This window comes from Elephantulus edwardii, unplaced genomic scaffold (assembly GCF_000299155.1).
Source record: "Elephantulus edwardii isolate Elephantulus edwardi_28Jun2011 unplaced genomic scaffold, EleEdw1.0 scaffold00044, whole genome shotgun sequence".
Classification (NCBI taxonomy): domain Eukaryota; kingdom Metazoa; phylum Chordata; class Mammalia; order Macroscelidea; family Macroscelididae; genus Elephantulus; species Elephantulus edwardii.
The window spans coordinates 15,684,274-15,699,867 of record NW_006399794.1 but is presented as its reverse complement, the minus strand read 5'-3'; the positions used below and the strand labels follow the sequence as shown (position 1 = coordinate 15,699,867).

Here is a 15,594-nt window from a genome sequence, read left to right as displayed (position 1 = left end):
TATTAAAGTTTCCCAAAAAAAAAAAAAAAAAGCCCTAGGTGATCAGACTGAGTGGTTCTTGGGAGAGGTTGCTACAGAAGGTTCAGAAGACTGTCTGGGCCAGAGAATCCCTGGGCTACCCTCTAGTTGATTGTAAACTTATTTCATCCATTAAAAAACACTTGGTAACAGATGTGCCAGGAGGCCTGCCTCTAGTTCTCACAGATGAGAAGACACTGAAGTGGCTGTTACGGTTCCCTGGACTAAGCTGCGTGGTGTGAGAGCTAACGTAGGGCTCACCTTGTGCTTCTTCCACAGTTAGACTGTGCAGGCGCCCCATGTTCCTGCCTGTGCTGGAGGAGGCAGTGCCCGGACTGTCAGGTTCTCCGCCTAAATCTTGACTCTGGGCGAAACCACTGCCCTGGGCGTCCAGAGCCACTGTGCCATCATTCTTTCCCGGGGCCTGGCCCTCGGGTCATTGCTCCACCTCTGTCCTGCCAGTTCCTGGCTGTGCCCCCAAGTTCAGTCCTCACATCTGGGTTGAAAAGAGGCCTCAAGAAGCTAAACGACTTAGTTCACACCAAACCAAAACCCTGCTACGCATTGATGTGATTCTAATTCGTGGTGGCCTCATGTCTCAAAGTAGCATTTCCAAGATACCTTTCAGAAGCAGATTGCCTCTGGGTGGGTTTGAACTAGCAGTCTTTTGCTCAGCAGTCTGTTGCTTACTCTGCTACACCTATAATGAAAAAGGATTTCTTGCCATATCCACCCTGTGCCTTTGCAGCCCCTCCTCCCACGTCCCTCCTGCCCTTGGACTCGGCTCTTTCCTGTGGGCCGAATGCACTGTCATATTCGGGCCATGGAACTCTGGCCACAGGCACGGCTAACACTGTCACAACAGATGGGGCTGGATGAGACACCCCTGAGCTGGGCTGAGGGCCTGGAGCCAACAGGGGGCACCGTTCTAGTTTGTGGGGAGAGGCGAAGAATGAGGCAACCTCATACTTGTGTCCACCGCCCCCTGCTGGATTATACTGGGCAAAGCTGGGAGGCCAAACACATGAAGGATTCCAGATGGAAATGAAGGTGGAGGCCCTGAAGGCCAAGGGTATCATATACATTCAGTCTGATCCCTCAGCATTCCTAAAAGACAGGTGGAGAAATGGAAGCAAGGGTCATACCTGTCTGCCTATCCATGTGTCACCCTGGGGCCCAGCATGGGGATGGGGTGTCCCTTATCTCGAAGTTCATTGGCATCTTTGTGGCTCACCCATGTTAGGTGGGCAGGTGGAAGGACCCAGTCTCCCAAGCTGGAGTGGACAGCATGTCACCTCAGTTTTGCTCCCCACATACTCCTCTTTCCCTGGTTTTCTCTCCATTTCTAACAGTGTGATCTCTACCAAGTCCTTGACACTTCCCTGAACCTGACCCCATTCCCTAACTCGGTCCTGGCATACCTGTCCAGCTGGTGCTCTGGGCTAAGTGATAGCCCATGTCTCTCCTGAGTGCTTTGGCTCATCCCGTCCAGAGAGGTACCATACGACCTCCAAAGCTGTTTCCCAGGTGGATTGACACTGCCGCCCTCATACCCCTCTCAACTGACCTTTATCGTTCAGCCCACATCCCATGATGCTGTTTTAGCAATCACTTGAGTCCATCTTTTTTTGCCACACCACAGCGACCCTCGGTCCTCTCGCTTAGATGACTGTGACAGATTTCCTTGTGGTGCCCTCAGCTCCTCTGCTTGTTCTCCACAGTGGCTGAGTGAGCTGCTGCCTCATGCTTTCCTTTCCCAAGCTTTTACAGGCTCCTTGGTATAAGGTTGATGGCTTCCCAGAGCTCATGTGGCCTGCCCTCTGCTGCTCCCCACCCTACAGGCCCCACACTTCTTCCAGCATCTCCAGCTCCTCATGTTTCTGTTAATCCCTGGTCTTGCCAAGTGCTGTTCCTTCTGCCTGGAGCACATTCCCACTCATGTTCTCAAGTACTCAGATCTTGCTCACCCCCAGCCACCTCCCAGGCTCCACATCATCACTTCCACTACAGCTATTCTGTGCACTGTGGCAGCCACTAGCCACATGAGGCTTTGAGCACTTGAAGATATTTGTTCATACGGAGATGTACTTTAAGTGTGACATACACAGCAAATTGCAAGGGCTTAGCACACACACACAGAGACTATAGAATAGAAGAACTTACTAATTTTTATGTTGAAGTGAAAATAGCTTTGTTAATATTAAGTCAAATAAGTTACTGTGGTGTGGTGTCAATTCAGAACAAAACCGTAGCACAAACCAAACACAGGAGAAGACTGCCCATCCCTCTGCGGAGCAGCTAGTGGATTTGAACCTTTTCCTTTGAGACTGCAATGCAGCTTCTTACCGTGAGGCCACTCGAGCTCCGTATAAGTGACTGTATTGTAGAAACAAGAGGAGATTGCCCATCCTTCTGCAAATAAGTGACTAATGTTGTTAAAGTTTACCTGTTTTGTTTTTTAGCATCCCTGGATAATATAAATGATTAATTCTTTTGGCTGATAATGGAAAGGTTGAGGGTTCAAGTCCACCCAGAGGCACCTCATAAGAAAGACAAGTCAGCCATTAAAAACCCTATGGAGCCCAGTCCCACCCTGACACGACACAGGTGAGGCCCAGGGTGTGCTCAGGAACACCTGTGTCACAGGCCCTAGACCCTGACCCCCTGGGAGGATGGAAGGGATGGGTGGTCCCTCTGCCCACAGTGCCCAGACCAGCCCAGGGCTTGGGAGCAACATACTGACTGTACAAGTGGCCTGGGAGGCACATGGAAAAGAAGCTGCTCATGACACCTTTTTCCCACCTTTTATTACTCAAATGGATGGGGATGCGAGGACAGGATAAAGCAAAGTCTCAATAAATAAGAGAAATGGGGTTGAGGCAGTGGGCCCGTGCCTGCGTGGCACCACATAAATAAATGGGTTGCTGTGCGGAGGGTGGGGGTGGGTGCTGGGCTGGGCAATCGCCCGCGCTGCCCAGGCCTGGGGGACAGATGCACCAACACAGGGACACAGGAACTACTGAGGCCAGAGGTGCCTCTCCCCATCACCCCCTTCCCAAAGCTCCTGTGATCTTGGGAGGGGGCAGCTGGGCAGATGAGTTTCTGTACCACCGCTTTGCCCAGGTCTAGTCTCCTCTTCCTTTCGCATTAAAAACAATGGGGAAGGGCAGGCACATGCACAAAGCCTCTTCTGAAGGCAGAGCCAGGATGGAATAGCCCCATGGGGGCCTTGAAAATGGAGGCTCTGACAGCAGCAAAAGTGGGGCCAGATAAAGCTACTAATGGGAGGGAGTGGAAGAGGGTCAGCTTGTCCCCACACTGGACCCAGCCCAGAACCTGCAGGGAGCTGCTGAGGCCCAGGGCCCTGAGATGTCCTCTCCCCCACTTCACAGTAAAAGCGTCAGCCCACAACGGCCAAGGCTTTGCCTAGGATTAAAACCCAGGAACACAGCCTCCAGCCCAGGGCTTTCGGGTGCCTCACCTCTTTACATGACCTAGAAGAGGAGGGAGAGGCATGTCTGCCTTGGGGCCCTGTACCAAAGTAGGAATGAGCCAGGGGTGCCAGGCAAAGGGCCCTCCCTTCCACTGAAGTTGAGCTCCTTGATGGACAAGAACCCTGCAGGCTCCAAGGGTCTGGCCAGGACAGGGGTCAGAGCAACCAGCTGGGGAGGGTGGGGCAGTGGGGGCTCTCGCTCTGCTCCTGCACACAGTGCCCGCCACCTGGCCTGCCTCTTCACTGGGTGGACGGTCCCACCTCCAGGCCTTGGCCCCTGCTGTGCTGGGCCGTTGTTTCTCTGTCCTGACAGGCAGCTCTACCTCCTCCATGAAGCCTCTGGTACCTCCCAGGGTAGAGCTGCAGTGTCCTTGGACTAGACAGCCTTTCAGATGACCAAGCTGCTCTCACTTAGCCGGACCACATAGCGGGTCTCCTGAGGGATGAAGGTAAAGGCTGGAGTTAAGTCAGGGACCTTGTGGGATCCAGGAAAGTGGCTCCTGCCCAACACTCCCTTAACACCCACAGCTGCTCATTGGTCAGGATTGGCTCACATACCAACAGACACCACATCTCCCTAGTCCTCACCTCGGCCTTGTTCTCTGGGGGAGGCTTCACCCACTTAGCATGGCTCCCACCATTGCCCAACAGTGCCCGCTGCTCAGGGAGCCCGGGTTGTGAGGAGTCAGAGAAATTGCCCCCTGAGGGTCCAGCTTCTGTGATGGTCTTCAATTCAGAGGCCACTGAACTTGTCCGCTGCTCAGGAATTCGAGCCACACGGAACCTGTGAGGAGGAGATGCGGTCCCCAGTTAGAGGAGGGGACACCATAGAGACACTGGCGGGCGTCACATTGCAAATTCACAGATCAGACCTGGAACCTGTCAACACCTGAGCCCATTGCAGCATCCTACCTCCTCCCACGGCTTCATTCTGCTCTCTGTACCCAGTCCCCAGCTCTTAGAGTTCAGGTGGAATGTCCCAGGAATTGCTCCAGGTGCAATGGGTATCATGTCCCTGCCTATGGGCTCCAGATAAGGACAGAGCACAGCTAGGAGGCCCAGACTTCTCTCCAGCCACCCACGGCTCCAGTGTGCTCAGGGTGGCTCTCTGAGGCACTGCCCCAGGGGTTTCCATGCTGGCCTCACCTGCCCACCGACAGGATGGTGATCTCCCCCTGGCGACCCACTTTGGCCCCGGCCTTGGGAACCCGGGCTGAGCTGGGCAGGAAGTTGGGGGCAGGAGCCGTGGCTGCTGCAGCCTCAGGAGACAGCAGCACCTCAGGCCACTTCTTCTGGCTACATCGGGAGCAGCAGGAGCCAGATAGTGAGGCCAAGCCCTGCACAGTGTGAAGGTGTTGTCGATGCGGGCAGGTGTGTGGCATGCTGGGGGGCCCTGGCGGCAATCTGCAAAGACACAAATAAAAGCTCCACCAGGCCGGCCAGGCCTAAGGACCTCAGGAGGGGAATGGGGGAGTCAGGTGGTAGGAGAGGAAAAACGTGTGGCTGTCCACCTGTGGGTTCTCCTATCCCACCTTCCTGCTCACCTGGGCACAGGCCTGTGGTTTGTCTGCACCAGCTGTTTGCTGTGATATTCTTTCAGCAGCTCTTCCAGTGCAGCTGCGTTCTCTGTGGGCGGCTGCAGTCAGAACCCACCTCTGGGCCATCAGGGGCTGCCCCCACGCCCGTGGAAACCTCCCCCAACCTACGCTGTCTGCCTTTCCCTCCACCCTCACTGTCAGCTGTGCTGGCCTGGAAGGCCGGCCGGGCCCAGGCTCGAAGAAGAGAGGACTAACCAGGGCCCCTGTGGCTGCCTCAACCTCTGTGGGAGGAGCTTGTCTTCTCCCAGGCACTGGGGTAGCTCAGACGGTGCCCTCACCTTTCTTCTCTGTGATCAGGCGCACCAGGACTCCAATTGTATCCTCGTTGGCATCTTCAGCCCGGAAGGCGGGGTTGATCCCTGGGGAAGGAAGAAGGGCCATGATCCTGGGTAGTCTGGGGAGACAGTGGGCTCAGAAGCTATGCCAGGTTCTGCCAGCAGAGGGCGCCCCAGACCTGCTAAGACTCAACAGGCCAGGCGGTGAGTAGTGCCTGTGTTTAGGTGGCAGCAAGTCTCCAGGGCTCAGCGCATCTGCGACTAAACTTCTACCTCAGCTTAGGGTAGTCCATTATTATTATCTTTATTATCTAGCATCACTACTTCCGTATCAAATAACCCTAGATACTTAGAAGTTTGGGGGTGAGGACGGCTTCCAAACTCCTGGACCCCTGGGTCCCTGCAGAATGGGGCAGCCTTCAGCCTCTTCTGGGCCTGCACTTGCCCCTCCTTGGCCTCAGGAAGCTGTGGGCTGACTCCCTGCCCACAGATACAAGCATCTCCAGCACAAACAGCACAAAAGTTCCAAAAGACCTCCAGCACACAGCTGTACTACCTCCCTGCGCCACCCTGCCTGTTTAAGTGTTTAACGGAGTGCTGTTGGTTCAGCTTTGGACCAAAGCTACAAGGGAGGTTGAGAATTTGGTGATAATGGAGCCACTGTGATCAAATCCTGGGTCAGAGCTCCCAGGACCTGTACCCAGACTGCAGCTCACGAGGCTTAGAAGATAAACACCATCCTAGGCACAGTGGCCCCGAGTCGCCATCTTTCTGCCAGTCCGCCTAGAGCGCGTGCCCCCAGACTTCAGTATCAGGAGTGGAAAGGGGCTTGGGCCAGTCCTCTGGCAGCCTGGCACGCTGGCATCAGAGATGCTATCTCAATCTTGACTCGGGCGCAGGTTCCAGTGGGCCCAGGACAGTGTACTGGGTGTGAGGCACCCTGTCCTACTAGCCTTTGGGAAGAGGAAAGTGGGGGCTTCCTAGGATGGGTGTGAGGGCGCATCTCTTCATCTGGCTCTAGGGCTTGTAACTCAAACCACAGCCTGGATGGAGCTGAAACTCAAGCCCCTCGAAGTCCCTGTCCGGGCCAGCCTCCCATGCCAGCCCTCCTGATGCTGAGGATCCTCCCACTCCCACTCCCACTCCAGGCCAGAGGTCAAAGGTCACACTGAGCACCAAGGAGGCAGACTGACCCTTGGGCTCCACACACCACTAGAGCCCTTAGGGAGGTAGAACCCTGCAGCTAGCTGGGTAGAGCCTCACCCAGGAAGGGATGCTGCTGAAGCGACTGCTCTGCTCACACCGTAGGCCACCTCACCCTTCCATCTCTCTGAAGCTGTCACCTGTCTGTTGCATCCCCAGAAAGCCCTCCTGATTAGCTATCTCCCTGACAGGTTCCCTCTGGCAGCCCCGAAGCTCAGGCTGGACTCCCCATGCCCTTTGACCCCGCAGCCCGACTCCAGGCTGGGCCTCACCGCTGCCTGCGCCGCCGGGGGGCCCGACCTCCTTGTGGGCCGTGCAGTGGTAGCCCTTCCGCTTGAGCAGGTTACACACCAGGATGCCCAGCAGCCCCATGAGGCAGAAGACAGGCACGATGGCGATGACCGCGTACTGCGCCGCCGTCTCCTCGGGGCCGCCCGCCCTCGTGCTGTTCCCAGGCTGCCGGGTCTCCCCGCTGCCAGCTCCCGCGGCCACCTCCACGCCTCGCCGGGCCCGGTGTCCCCACACTGGGCACCATGCAGGATGGAGGCAAGGAAGGAAACGCAGATATTTAGAGATGACGCGAATGGTGTGTGCGGTGGCAAGGGCACGGCAGTGTCTGGAGTGGTCCAGTCCCTGCAGCGCTCGGCGCAAGGGTCAGTCCACACACCCCCGCCCCCTTTTTGCCATGCTGTCCATCGGCCTGAGCAGGGCCTCTGTCTTGGCTCTGACTGCTGCCCCTTCTGGGTGGCCAGCCCCTCGACTGTCTGTGCATCCATCAGCCTGGGGCAGAGGGCTGAATGGAGGAGGCATACATGGGCACAGGGAGCCAAAGTGGCCCACCCTAAAATTCAGTCAGTGGACAGTGACCTGAGAAGGCAATTTAGCAGGTGAGATCAGCCGTGTGCCTATGTGTGTGCAGGTGTAAGTGAGTGAGCCTGAGCGTACATGTGTCCAGCCTGTGCACGAACTTGTGTGGGTACGTGTGTGCAGGTGCATGTGTGTGTATTAGAGTGTGCACTGTGTGCACTGGCCTGCTGGCCTGTGCATGAGCACGTGTGTGAGTACAAGTGTGTGCAGGGGTGTGTCTCTGTGTGTGTGTGTGTGTGTGTGTGTGTGTGTGAATGGACACTCACTCCTTCACATGGGTCTCTGAGAGGCTGGAGGAGGGGCTGGGCAGATGTGAGCCCCAGGGCCCAGTCCCAGCCCTTCCCAGTGCAGGCCCACCTGTGGCTGTCACTTGCTGGGTGGCCTCTGCCACTGAAAACAAGGTGGGCAGACCCACAGAGCCAGTGGAGCCAAGGTTGCCACCTGTCCCTGGGGGACACATAGAGTGTGGTCCTCTCTGAACCTCAGTGATCTCTGCATGGCTTCCCCTCCCACACATCTCACCCATCAGCGCCTGTGCCCCAGACTCACTCACCATCACAGCCAAGGGTGCCCGGCGACGCCCAGGAGCAGGGCTGGCATGGACCATCAGGGGCCTCCTCAGGGACAAACCACCTGCCAGGAGAAAAGGTGTCACTAGTTCCTCATACCCATCCTTGAGAAAAGCACCTTCCTGAGTACTGACCACCCCAGTTCACATGGGATGACTGAGATCGGCCCAGCCACGAGCCCCATGCCCACTCCTTGGCTCACCCAGGCCGGCAGCCTCCACACAGTGTATCTTGAGTCACCGAGCCTGCCTGTGCTTCGAGCCTGCCTCGCAGGCCACAGCAGGTGTGGGGCTGGCATGGACTAGAGCCCCATGAGGCTGAGAAGGTGCCAGAGGGGCAGGACCTGCACAGGGCACCCTGGCCCAGGTCCTGTGGGAGGGAAAGGATGAAGAGAAATCCAGGAGCTGGGCTGAGGTCCCAGAGAAGGCAGTCCTGGGCACTCCTCCCTCTGTCCCCTTCTCAGGACAAGACAGTTAGGCCGGGCTGCCATGCTCACCAGGCTGGGCTCCTCCCCTGGTGGGCACTGCCAAGGTGTTGTCGATGTTGGAATGACTGGAGGCCAGGGCAGCAGCTGGAAGAACAGCAGGCAGGAGTGTGTTGGGGGAGGCAGGAGGTCCGGGAGTGTGGGGGCCACTGACCACACAGGGCTACTCCAGTCTCACACACTGCCCATACAGAGCCACCCCCATCCCACACAACTGCACGTGCCGTCTGTCCTGCTCCAGGCCTGTTTCATGGTTACCCATGTCGGGCATGGGGTGAACCCCACCTGCTTCCAGGAAGTGCTGGAAAGCCCCAAACAGGGCTGGATCAGGATCTTAAGCTTTTGAGTCTCTGAGTCACAACCTTTCCAGCTAGGAAGAGGAGGAAATGCTTCCGAATTCCCCTCTCGAATTCCATCCCTTTCCGGCTGCTCCCACCCCCACCACAGCTGTGCATGTCATTAACTGGCTTCAGCCTGGGCCTCCCGGGCCAATGCCAAGGCAATGCTTCAATTCTGCAGGCAATACTTCCTCTTCCAGCCCCTGTATCCCCAGGGTCACATCCTCCTCCATGACCTCTCTTAGTGAGAGGCCACCTGGGTCACACTCCTGCTCCCAAATAGGGCAAGATGCATCCCGAAAGAATGTATTCCTCTCCCAGGCCACTCCACTAGGCTCAGAGGCCTCTCTGCCTCCCGTTCTCAGGTGGGACCTGTCTCTTGAACCCCTCCAGCTGTGAGAAGACACCTTGGCCTCTGATCTGACTGATGCTGGCTGGTACAGAGCAGGGCTGGCCACTCGAGGGCAGGGACTGTCCGCTGAGATACCATGGGGGCTTCCTCCAGCCTTGGACCTGGCTCCCAGCACCTGCTGGAACCTGGATGTCTGCACAAGCCTAACTCACGACCACAGCAAGGCTGTGTCTCACCTTCCCTGGATTCCCAGCATCAGAGCAGAAAAACAGACCCCAGACCAGACTTGAAGGTAGTGCCTGAGGCTGGAAGCCTGTGACCGCAATCCCACATGGCTGTGGACAGCAGGCCCACGTGGCTGTGGGCAGCAGGCCCGTCTCTGAGTCTGGGTCTGGACTATAGGGTTACAGCATCTGAGGTGCTAAGGTTTTCAGGCTCTGAATCCCAGGCCCATTTGGTCCAATTTTTCTCTCACCCGGCCCACCCTCTGGCTGCTCTGTTCCCACGCCCAGCAGGCATCTTGCCCTCAGCCATGCCAGCAAATCCTGCTTTCTTTTCCCTTCTCATTGAGGAAACTTGGAGACCTTCCGTGGATTTGCCCACCTGACACCCTTCAAAGGGAATGCTGGCTACCCACGCCCCATCCCACCATGGGTTTCTCCCTGGAGGGCTGGGGGTATAGGACTCAGATCCTCACCTCCCCAAGGTCCCGTCCCCAACTCACCATCAGAAGGCAGGACAGGGGCCAGTGCTGCGGAGCCAGCTTCATCCTCAGGCCCGTGGCTGGTGGCCAGCCTGGAACAGAGGAGGGAGGCTCAGTGGGGCAGTGGGGAGGATGTCCTCCCAGCACAGCGCTCAGACCAAGGCCTGGACGGGGCGTGCAAGGTGCTGTAGAGGCAGGCAGAGCATCGATCATCTCAGCCCACATCATCTGATGAGGCCCCAGTAGCGGTGGGTGCCCTGGGGGGCAAGAAGGGGAGGCAAGAGGCCCTGCCAGGCTTGGGAAGCTTTCTGGAGGAGAAGGAGCCACTTCCTTTCCATAAACAGCTAGGCACTTTCGGCCATCACTGGGGGGCTCTCCAAGGTAGGAAGCTTAAGGTGGCCTTTGAGGAAGAGGGAACTGAGGGGCATCTCCACCTCCCACCCTTGTCTTAGCTCTCCAGACTCCTGCAACCCAGAACTGCTGGCAGGTTCCCAGGCAAGTAGCTCTCTGCTATTTGTCCTCACTCTTGTCATTTCTGCTCTAAGGGTACCCTTTTTCTCACCCTTCAAATTTCAATGCAAAGACCTCTTTTTCCAGAAGCTTCCCAAACACCTTCCCTATCTCCACAGCTGGGTCAGGGCCTTCTTGGTACCCAGAACTCCCATGTGTGCCTTGTTTACATCTCTTCACTTCTCTAGTCATCCCACGTGACCATGACCCCCTATCCACATGAGGCCAACCATCCTGGAGGGCTGGGATGTTCTGACCGTGTCTTGACCAATGGCAGGCAAGAGCTGGGGCCAGGCAGACCTGTGGGGATGGCAGAGGTCAGAGTGGCCAGCACTCAGCCTCCAGTCACCACGTGAGCACCTGCAGTGTGCAGAGCACCTGTTCTTGGTCCCCAGCACAGGACAGCAGGGATGAAAGGACAGACAGTCACGGTCCTGGGACCTCACACTGTACAGTGGTCATCTGCAGAAGGTAGAAGGGGCCAAAAGAACTCCATCAGGGGGAGAGGCAGGGTTGGAGAATCTCAGTGGTGTCTCCACAGTCCATGGGTTTGAGGTGAGGTCCTGCCTCAGAACTTAACAGGATGAAACCACAGAAAGAAGGGGCTGATCAGACAACAAAAGGGATTGTGGCAAAGGAGTCAGGTGAATGAGCTGTTAATAGGTGCCACTGAGTCGGAACCAACTCATAGCTGACCCTCCAGCGAGTTTTAAGAGGAGACTGCCCGTCTTTGTTCTGCAGAGCAGCTGGTGGGTTTGAACCGTGTGCCTTCAGGATGGCAGTTCCGCACCAAGCTCCCTCAGGTGGGTGAAGGAAGCAGCATTTGTCTGGCATCAACAATGGCCACATACAGCTGCTGGACCCTAAGATACCACATCTTTATTTCCCATGCTTTGTACATAAAACAGAAAACAAGGCCCAGCGTCCTCCAGGAGCCTGGGGAAACCCACCTGGAACCCGCAAACTCTGATGCCTTGTGAGGGCCCCTTGCTGTGGGCAGCCGGGCATCCTGGTTGAAAAAGAAGCAGAGGAAACTGATCCTCCGCCCTCACCGCCTGGCCCAGCGCAGACCTTTTGGGGCCAGGGGTTTGAGTTACGTCCCGGGGGGAAGGGCGGTCACATCATCCTCGGGACTCTCCAGGTCACTGGCAGCGGCTATGGGCCCCAGCCCAGCTCAGGGGAAAACCAGGGACAGGAAAAGGCCGGTCACAGACAGGGTGAAGCCCACACCCAGCGGTCAGCACCTAGCTGATGGCTCCCTGTGACTCTCCCACCTCAAATGTGGTCACCAAATCTTCCTTTCCAATTTCTGCCCTCAAAGTGTCCCTCCCTCCAGCCCAGGTCCACTTCTTCCTCAAGCCCATTTTCCCATGACCCCTCCTTTGCTCTCCAAGGGACTTAAACCACAGACCTGACGCTGAGCCATAGGTCTCAGCCTAGCCCCAGCCCTGCCCCTGGCTCACATGTCTCCATGTCCAGCATGGGCCTGGTGGTGTGGGGAGAAGGACAGGTAAGAAGTGAGGGACTGAAAAAGTACCGAGGAGCTCTCCTCTCCCACTCCAGACCCTGCTTGACCCGCAGTGACCCGAGCCTGCATGGAGTCTGTGCTCAGCTCCCTCTAGACAGAAGGGGAGCCCTGTAACCTGGAGACACAGGAAGGAAAATGAGGGGGCCAAAGGCCCAGACACAAAGCCAGCAGGACCCACTCTCAGACACTCACTGCCCAGCGCCCTACCGCCTTCTAATTATGTGCCTTATAATTACTCCAAACATGCACTTATTCCAGTCTGGCTGCCTGAATCTCTGTTTTCAGCGACTTCCTCAACCCCTGCTCAGTCCAGACAGCCTGGATAGACCTGCCAGGCTGCCCTGAAAACCCCAGCTGCACCTATGAACACACACCTTCCCAACTCAGCAGGTGGGGCTCTGATCCTCTAGCCCTGGACCTGTGACCCAACAGCAGGTTCATTTAGAAGCCCCCTGGCCTGTGTAGGCACCTATGAAGGTCCCACTCCCACTCTCTGCCTTGTCCTGAAGGCTGAGCAGTCCAAAGCCGAGTAACTCCTGAGGGCTTCCTGGAGGAGGGTGTTGTGTCCAAGCTCAGAGAAGGGTGAGCATCCTCAACCTATACAACCTGTCGGGAGTGGGTGGGCTGAGTCCTTTTCCAGAGCATTGTCTAGCCCAAGGGGGTTTGAGCTAAGAGGAAAGTTAGTTTAGATGCCACTCCCCACAAGCCCTCTAGACTGGGCCCCTATTCCACTACCAGCAGTTCCGGGAGGCACAGAGTCACTGCCTCACTAGCTCATCTGCAGATGCGAACACTTCTGTTCCCTGGCAGGGGGCTCTGGTGGCGCAGTTTCTGGTGCCACTAACCAAAAGGACGTGTACGTCTGACAGTTCAAAACCCACCTGAAGCTGCTCTAGAGAAAGCTGGTCCATCTCCTCTCATTAAGATGGGAAACCGGCTGGAGGGCCGCTGTTACGTGGACCGATAGGAGGACAGGCGTTTATTGCCCATGGCAAGGCTGCCAGGAGGCTCGGGGGAGGTAATGAGGCTAAAGTAGGTCATGTGACCCCCCCCTTTCCTCTCTCTGCACTTCTTGTCAAGGTTTGTAATTAAGTATTTTCTTTGCTCACTTGTTTATTGCTTACTCCCCACCAGACAGTAGCAAGCAGTTATGTCTGTTTTAACTACCACAAAATGGGGCCCAGGCCAGGCCCTCAAACGGGCTCCTTGAGGTGGGGAGAGGGCTTCCTCACACTTGGACAATTACTGAGAAATTCCCTGGGAAAAGCCGACTAGCACACCACAGTCCTGGGCCCCAAAAAGAGGCAGGAGGCAGGAGGAGCCCTGAGAGCTGCAGCCCAAGAGGCCCCAGAAAGAGGAAGCCTTTTCACCCTGATCTGTGACCGCCCAGCCCACTGACAACTTCCCCTTTCCCAGAATTGAGTACGAACCCAGGCCCTGGCACATCCCCTCCCCCTGCCTGGGTCCTCCTCTCCTCGGATACACAGCCTCATCCAGGCCCTGCTTTCCCTTCAAAGGCTGTGACTCATACTGACCCTTTGAACGACAGATCTGAACCCTGCCTATCCTGTGCTGTCCTCATCATCTCTGACATACTTGCTAGAGCCCATCGTTATCGTCATGTGTAAATGGATGTGTAAATCCATCTCACTGAGTCTTCTTCTCTTTTGCTGACCTTCTCCAGCACGATGTCTCCTTTCCAAGGACTTACTCCTCCTGACCACACGCCCCAAGTATGTGCGACGGAGTTTCACCAGCCTTGCCTCTAAGGAGCAGCCTGAGTGCACTTCCTCCAAGAGAGACTTGTTTGCTCTTTCGGGATATTTAGTACTCTTCTTCAACACCACAACTCAAAGGCATCTGGCCACTCTATTGAAACCCAAATCCTTAAGATCACCCTGCCCTGGCCTCTAGCCTCCACTTCCACCCTACCCTGCAGCCCAGAGAACTGGACAGAGGTCTGCCCTTCACGCTCACCCTCAGTCAACCACCCTGCCCACACGCACGTGCACGCACGTACTTACACACACATACCACACACACGCGCCAGCCTCCTTAGTGTCTTTCAGGCCCTCAGACTCTCCTCTCACTCCAGCACTTGTTGCATTTTCTGTCCTAAAAGCCCTCCCATCACCTGGCCAACACCTCCTCTTCCTTCAGAGCTCAGCTCAGTCACTTCCTCCAGGAAGCCCCTTCCCCCAAGCTACCACTTCCCCTTGCAGTAATCTCCCTCCTTGTCTGCGAGGATCCTGTTTACCAGCCACTCCCCCACTGACCACTGCCCCCTCCAAGTCCAGTGCCAAGCACAGGGGGCATCCCTGGTCATAGACAGTGCTGAGCTGAAGAGGGGCTGAGAGGCAGGTGTGTGCAAAGTGTCCTCAGTACAGGGTTAGAGCCTTTTCAACGTGGGGAGGGCTGGAAAGCAGGGTGATCATTAAGGTGTCCAGAGCTAGGGGTGGAGTAGGGGTGGGTTTCAGCTAAGGTTTGGAATCTGGGACTTACTCAGGGACAGGGTAAATGAGAATTCACAGGAAGCACTCAGTCCAGGGCCTGGCTGAGAGCAATAACCATCAGTACTATTTGCTGGGCCTGAGTCCTCATCTGTAGACAGGGAGAAGTTACAGTACTAGCACACACTTGACCAGAAGGTGTGAGGTACAGATGAGAAATTCTCATTTACATTTACGGATAGTGCTGGCACCGAGCTGGAGACAGAAGAAGTGTCCACGTTTCACTAACTGTAGTGAAAATCTGAGCATGAGGATGATGCCAGGGAGGTGGAGGGCTCTGGAAAGGTTGGCAGGCCATCCCAAGCCTTGTCTACAAGCTGAAAACCTTCATCTTCTCCAAGGCTTATAGAACCCTTAAAAGGGTAAGCAGGTAAGAGAGAGGAGACTGAGCAATTTTCCTGACAGCAGAGGGCTCTCCAGGTTGCCTGCTGAGTGGTGGAAGGGCTGTGGGAGATGGTGGTGGGAGGCGGGTGCCCAGTGGCTTCAGGAGTCCCTTGGCCCGCAGGACCTGAGACTGGGTTCTGGGTGCTTCTCTTTGCCAGCTGCACCAGAGCCTGTGAATCTCTCTTAGCCTCTAGAGGCAAGAGTTGCCAGGAAACACAGCTGGACCAGGGCCTCCCCCGGAGGTGGCTGCACCCGAGGCAGGGAGACAAAGGCTGCCCATCTACACAGAAATCCAGGTTAGCGAGGAAGCCAGTGGTTCCCTGGCAACTGGGGCTGAAGTAGGGCAGTGCCCGCAGCGGGTAGTGTGAGGCCAGCAGGGCCTGACTGCTTGCCATCGGGACCTAGTCCACCTCACAAATTTCACTAGTGGGTAAACCGAGGCTGGGGAGTGTGGGTCACAGCCAGTAAATGGTAAAACAAAGATGGAGTGCAGGTCTGTTTGATTCTACTTTCCACTTCATTTTGAAGTCTTTGCCTTATTTCTGCCTCTTTTCATTCTCTGCCATGTCTCACTCACTCACTCACTCACTCACTCATAGCCGTGAAGTTGGAACCAACTCACAGCTGACCTTCCAGTGGGTTTTCAAAGCTGAAAATCAAACAGGAAGAGACTATGCATCTTTCTCTCATGGAGTGGACAGTGGATTTGAACTGCCAGACATGTTAGCAGCTAGGCCACCAGCATGCCCTCTGCCTCACCTC

General features: G+C 56.2%; 1 protein-coding gene across 1 annotated transcript; it reads right to left on the bottom strand.

Annotated features, from left to right (window-relative positions):
• Nucleotides 1-3,899: 3,899 nt before the first annotated feature.
• RELT (RELT tumor necrosis factor receptor) lies at nucleotides 3,900-15,227 on the bottom strand. Its single transcript, XM_006885733.1, has 15 exons — nucleotides 15,085-15,227; nucleotides 11,874-11,896; nucleotides 11,508-11,583; nucleotides 11,361-11,419; nucleotides 10,059-10,157; nucleotides 9,922-9,992; nucleotides 8,520-8,594; nucleotides 8,226-8,392; nucleotides 8,008-8,087; nucleotides 6,860-7,111; nucleotides 5,388-5,468; nucleotides 5,056-5,137; nucleotides 4,658-4,915; nucleotides 4,100-4,295; nucleotides 3,900-3,947 (listed from the first exon to the last, which is right to left on the bottom strand). The coding sequence occupies exons 1-15, from the start codon at nucleotides 15,225-15,227 to the stop codon at nucleotides 3,900-3,902; spliced, it is 1,710 nt and encodes a 569-aa protein (XP_006885795.1).
• Between the last annotated feature and the right edge of the window lie 367 nt (nucleotides 15,228-15,594).

Coding starts and splice junctions, on each gene's coding strand:
- RELT (XM_006885733.1), bottom strand. CDS start 15,227: ATGGCAAGCAGTCAGGCCCTGCTGGCCTCACACTACCCGCTGCGGGCA. Junction 9,993..10,058: donor CACGCCCCGTCCAGGCCTTG/GTCTGAGCGCTG, acceptor CCTCTGTTCCAG/GCTGGCCACCAGCCACGGGC. Junction 5,138..5,387: donor CCTGATCACAGAGAAGAAAG/GTGAGGGCACCG, acceptor AGCCGCCCACAG/AGAACGCAGCTGCACTGGAA.